General features: G+C 33.8%; 1 protein-coding gene across 3 annotated transcripts; it reads left to right on the forward strand.

Annotated features, from left to right (window-relative positions):
* Positions 1–339: 339 nt before the first annotated feature.
* Positions 340–4,215, forward strand: LOC112726903 (phosphopantothenate--cysteine ligase 2). 3 transcript variants are annotated; one of them, XM_072208859.1, is made up of 11 exons: positions 340–574; positions 648–834; positions 1,434–1,581; positions 1,747–1,870; positions 1,991–2,035; positions 2,110–2,195; positions 2,667–2,719; positions 2,829–2,888; positions 3,153–3,254; positions 3,646–3,765; positions 3,848–4,215. In XM_072208859.1, exons 3-11 carry the CDS (start codon positions 1,434–1,436, stop codon positions 4,091–4,093), a joined length of 984 nt encoding a protein of 327 aa, XP_072064960.1. In that variant the 5' UTR covers positions 340–574; positions 648–834; the 3' UTR covers positions 4,094–4,215. The 3 variants fall into 3 exon arrangements, with proteins under 3 accessions (XP_072064960.1, XP_025632245.1, XP_072064959.1); XM_025776460.3 differs by lacking the exons at positions 340–574; positions 648–834 and adding an exon at positions 1,074–1,304; XM_072208858.1 differs by lacking the exons at positions 340–574; positions 648–834 and adding an exon at positions 1,103–1,247.
* The last annotated feature ends 1,086 nt before the right edge of the window (positions 4,216–5,301 follow it).

The following is a 5,301-nucleotide window of genomic DNA, read 5'->3' on the forward strand; positions in this document are numbered from 1 at the left end:
AAAGCGAAAACTTCAACAATGACTAATATTTTATAATTTTTTTATTATACTAATATAATAATTTAATTATTTATTATAATAGATTTAATTATTTTAACAATTAGTTATTTAATTTAGAAATATATATTAATATACATAAATATATAAAATATAATAATTAATTTAGTAACTAATTTTTAATAATAAAACATTTTTTAACTAATTAGGACTTCACAAAATCCGGCCTGCTTGAAAAAACTGGTTCGGACCCGATCACATTGGGTCAAAAATTGACCCGAATTTATTGAGATCGGGTCAGACCTGAAACCTAAAGAGCTTATCCAGTTTATTATTTCGATCAGACCAAGGTAAATGTTTGGGTCACCCGATCCGGTCCGAAGAGAGCAAATAAGGACTTCCCCACCAGCCGGATCCCAGAGCAAGCCACCTGCACTTGGTACTTCATCTTCATCATCATCACCATCACGTGTCTCAGGGCAACAGACGGTTTCTTAACTCTACACGCGCCACCGCAGCAGCAGCGAAGAACCTCCACACCACCGTATGCCGCTCGTTCTGTAACCACGCTCCTCAGGTAACAAAACCGTCTTTGGAAGAAGGCATTTCTGAAAAACTTGAATCTAATAATCTTTTTCCCTTGTGTTTAGGTTTCTCAAGAGCAGGTGTTGAATCAACAGTGTGGTTCTACTTGGGGAAGGCAGGAGGCTGGTAATAAAGCATACTTGCTCTTCCAACAGCAGAACAGAGCGCGTGAAGTATGTTACGAGAGTGTAAAATGTGGTAACGGTCTCCAATCTGCATGCCCTTGAGCAAGATTTTTGCTTTGATTTTTTGGTAAGAATGATAGTTGATATCACTGAATCATTTTCATTAAGTTGAGGGATTTTTATTTTTAATTTTTTTACAGTGTTGTTTAATGTTTTATCCATGTGCTGACTGCTGCGTTCATCATCTATTCATCTTTCAATTTCTGGTTCAATTTATTGTTAAGACCCGGTTTAAAATTGGCCCGAACTGATTGGATATTATCGGGTGAGGGGTCGGGTATGGGTCTAGGAAATGGACCCATCATAATTTAGGGTCGGGTTCGGATTTCTCGAGAGAATCTAATTCCTTTGCTTTCCAAACACCGCGTTAATTAATCTTAATCTTCATGGGCCAATTGGCGGCTATTAATCAAAACTATTTCTTCCTGAAATTTTGGATTATATAAAACTTGAACCCAATCGCTCCATAAACATACAACAGTAAGTTCTGATTCTTCTCCCTAACTAACTAATTAATCTGAAAGTCTTTCCTTCAAGGTGAGATATGCTATCCTGAGCACCTGAAAAAATTGATTTTTTTTTGTTATATATTTTATTTTCCAATTCCTTCTGCTTTATCTCAATGGGTTTGAATGATAAATGACATTGTGGGTGTAATTGTTTCAGATGGATGCACCAAATGGATCCCAAGATACTGAGCAAACCCTTGATTCACAAGTCAAAGCGTTCTTTGATTCTGCTCCACCTCTCCAGAATAGGAATGACATCATTCAGAAATTGAATCACTTCATTCAGCTGAATTCTTTATCTTCAGGCAAGTGATTGTGACAGTGACACTCTTTTGTATCCTATTGTATTGTGTTCTAGACCATTAAAAATTATGCTTTCTTTTATTGGCATTTCTCCTTTTGTGTTTTTTTTATGCTTGCCCTGCATAATGTGTGGTGGATTTTTGTTGTTGTTGTTGTTGCCTTCACAGAAAATGGGATAGGTAAGAGAATTGTTTGTGTGACTTCTGGTGGCACCACTGCTCCATTGGAGCAGCGGTGCGTTCGCTATGTTGACAACTTTAGTTCAGGTCATAGGGGAGCCACATCCACTGAGTATTTGTTCTTGCACTTGCTCTTGTTCTTGTTCTTGTCAATGAAACTTTTTCTTCGATATTTGTTTGGTGATCTCTTGGAGGGGAATGAATACTATGTTGCTGGTTATGTTGAGTGTAGGTATTTTCTGAAGGCGGGATATGCTGTGATCTTCTTGTACCGGAGGTGAATTTTTCTGTGTATCCTTCTTTTATGTTTGTCTTTTGTGTGTTGTTGCTTACTTACCTGTAACTCTTCAGAGGAAGTTTTCAGCCATTCTGTAGATCCCTTCCTGATGATCCCTTACTTGAATGCTTTGAGGCCACCGAAGGATTAAACATTCAAGGTCTTTGGTTTCTGCTTCATCCTCTTCTTGTACAATTAAAAAAGGGAAGGAAAAGAATATAAATAAAATGATACCAATAACTCTACTAGCAATGCTTCACATTAGAATTTGCACCAAAAATTGTGATAAACTGAAATGAAAGACTTGATCAGTAGGTCGTTAGTTGTATGAAACAATGATGTTAAGTGGCTTGTAAGATGTTTTTTTTCCCTCTTCCTCTAGAAGATTCTTAATTTTTATCTTGATTCACTAAAGGCTGACAAAATTCCATCATATATATAATTTCATCATATAATTCAATTTTCTTTGCTTTTTAATCTTGTCCTTAGATGAAGACCACTCAAAATGATACTTAATTGGATATTTTGTAATGATGTTATTTTGCATGCCCACTTCATTTCTTCTTATTTTGCTGTTCTATTCAAACATATGGGTTTTCTGCATTTTGCTGAATGCTGTTATATACTTCAGTCTGTGAGGCTTATTCTAAAGCAGTGAAGACCGCTATCGTGGATCATCATGCTGTATGATCTGTAGCTAAGATTTTGTCATTTCATCGTCTTTTTTTTTCATCTAATTCCATTTTGTCTTTGTTAATAAGTATAGCCTTACTATGATATCATACTATTGCAGGCAGTGGATAGTGGTCTCCTGTTAAAGCTTCCTTTCAGCACTATATTTGAGTATCTTCAGGTTAGCTTCACCCCATCACTGTAATTTCTTTGTATTAATTTCATGTAAAAATGCAGCAAAATCTGTTACATGGTGTATATAGTTTCTTCCTGTCTTGGTGTTTGCCAGCAATAATTTGTTTATTTTTTATTTTTCATTTTTCATTTCCATGGGTTCATCAGATTGCTAGAGCCACTTGTTATTTTGTAGCTTAACTTTAAGTGCTTAATAATTATATATCTTGGCACAAATTGATCATTGATCAATATGTTTTTTATTTTGTAGATGCTGCAAATAATTTCAAAGCCAATGAAGGATATTGGCCCACGTGCAATGTTCTATCTTGCTGCTGCGGTATCTGACTTTTATGTTCCTTGGAAGGACATGGTATAAAATTGATATGTTGGTTCTTCTTTCCATGAAAGTTTCATGCCTTATTAACTTCAATTTTGGCTTGAATCATTTTGTAATATGCTAAGATACAAGAATATTAACCATGTCAATTTCAACATCTGCGCTAGAGTTAGTTATTATTTAGAGAATTAGCATACAGATAACACTGCATAACTTAATTTGTCCTGCTTAGATGGTGAAAACTGAAAAGTATAAGCAGAAAAACATTTATTGAATCATCGGAACTATTTAAGGGTTATTTTGAGATTGATGATCATTGTGAAAATTGCTCTGCAAAGCTAGGATCTTGAAATTAAAACACCTCAAATTCATAAAATATATTTGACTTGGTAATATCTACTTGCTATATATTTATCCTATGCAGGTAGAACATAAAATTCAATCTGGATCTCACATCTTGGATGTGAAACTTGTTCCTGTGCCAAAGATGCTATCAGTGCTTAGGAAAGATTGGGCACCCCTTGCTTTTTGCATATCTTTCAAGGTATTGATGGGTTGGATATTTAGTCTTTATAATTTTTTGGAGTAATATTGTAATAGACTTACCTTTCCTCCCTGGGTAACAGTTAGAGACAGATTCAAACATTCTTCTAAATAAGGCGCGGGGTGCTCTCGAGAAGTACAATATGCATGCTGTTGTTGCGAACGAGCTCTCCACGCGCAAGGAGCAAGTGGTGGTTGTCACCATTGACGACAAGATTACGGTTCAACGAGATAAGAGTAAGGCTGATGATGATGTAGAGAATCCCCTCATTAAGCTTCTTTCTCAGAGACATTCAGCTTACATTGAGGATTCGAAGAGAATGAGGTGAATCACTTTTTGAGTCTGATCTTTTCGACTTCTTCTCCATGTTGCAATTGAGCAATTCCATGGCAAGACAACTCTCGTTGTATGTAATAAAACCATGAATAAATGAAAAGAAGGATTACACAATATAGATATATTGAGATTGTGGTTTTAGTAAATAAAGGAAGAGAAAATAGAAATAAAGGGTGTTAAAAAGGAGATAGTTTCAATAGGAGAAATAAGAAGTTTAAATTTTAATGTACTGTATCAAGGTTACAAATTTTCTACTTTTTTTTGAATATTTAACCATTAACATGTTTTGGATATGCAATTATGCATACTGGGACCAGATAACGCATTAACCATATTGGATTTAGCTTGTTTAAAGTATGAGTAAATAGCCAAATTGGTCCCCGAAAGATAGCCCATTCTTCAAACGAGTCCCCGTAAGAAAAAGATAATAAAATTTGTCCCCGAAAAATTTAAAATTGGTAAAGTTAGTCCTTCCGTCAGTTGGATGATGACGTGTCACGTTAAGTGCCACGTGGCATATGATGACGTGGAGGGCTAATGCCACGTGTCACAATATGATTGGTTGACATGTCAGATCGGTGACACGTGGCATGTCACGTGTCAGGTCAGTAACACGTGGCATGCCACGTGGCACTTGACTTGTAAAAAAGTTATTTATAATCAAAATAGTCCTTGAAAGTTCAGACGTAAGTCATTTTCATCCCTAAAATTTTAAAAATTAATCAAATTAGTCCTTATATAATTTTTTTATTTTTTCTTGATAATATTAAATTTAAAATATTTTTTGATACTACTAATTTTAATAGAAATGTAATTGACAATAAAAAATTAGTAATTGTATCTTTTCTTCTTAAAAATTTGTTCAATAAAATTATCTCTCTCCTCTAATTCTTGTCAAAATCTCTCTTATTCTTTTCTATTTTAAAACTTTTTTCTTACATTATTACATTTTGCTGGAATATATATATATATATATACTCAAAATTGAAATGTATGTATTTGTTACTCTAAATAAAGTTATATGCTCAAAATAAAAATTTATGTATGTTAACCTAAACAAATTTAATAAAAATTTATACATCTTTTTTTTCATTACGTTATTACTTTTATTTAGATTAACATACATAAATTTTGATTTTGAGCATATAACTTTGTTTAGGTTATATATATATTCCAGCAAAATGTAATAATGTAAAAAAA

This window comes from Arachis hypogaea, chromosome 12, assembly GCF_003086295.3.
Source record: "Arachis hypogaea cultivar Tifrunner chromosome 12, arahy.Tifrunner.gnm2.J5K5, whole genome shotgun sequence".
Lineage (NCBI taxonomy): Eukaryota > Viridiplantae > Streptophyta > Magnoliopsida > Fabales > Fabaceae > Arachis > Arachis hypogaea.

What these genes read in the sequence shown, in the direction of transcription:
- LOC112726903 (XM_072208859.1), top strand. Translation starts at nt 1,434, where the DNA reads ATGGATGCACCAAATGGATCCCAAGATACTGAGCAAACCCTTGATTCA. An exon ending in GCTGAATTCTTTATCTTCAG is followed by an intron (nt 1,582 to 1,746) that starts GCAAGTGATTGT and finishes TTGCCTTCACAG; the next exon opens with AAAATGGGATAGGTAAGAGA. An exon ending in CTATCGTGGATCATCATGCT is followed by an intron (nt 2,720 to 2,828) that starts GTATGATCTGTA and finishes ATACTATTGCAG; the next exon opens with GCAGTGGATAGTGGTCTCCT.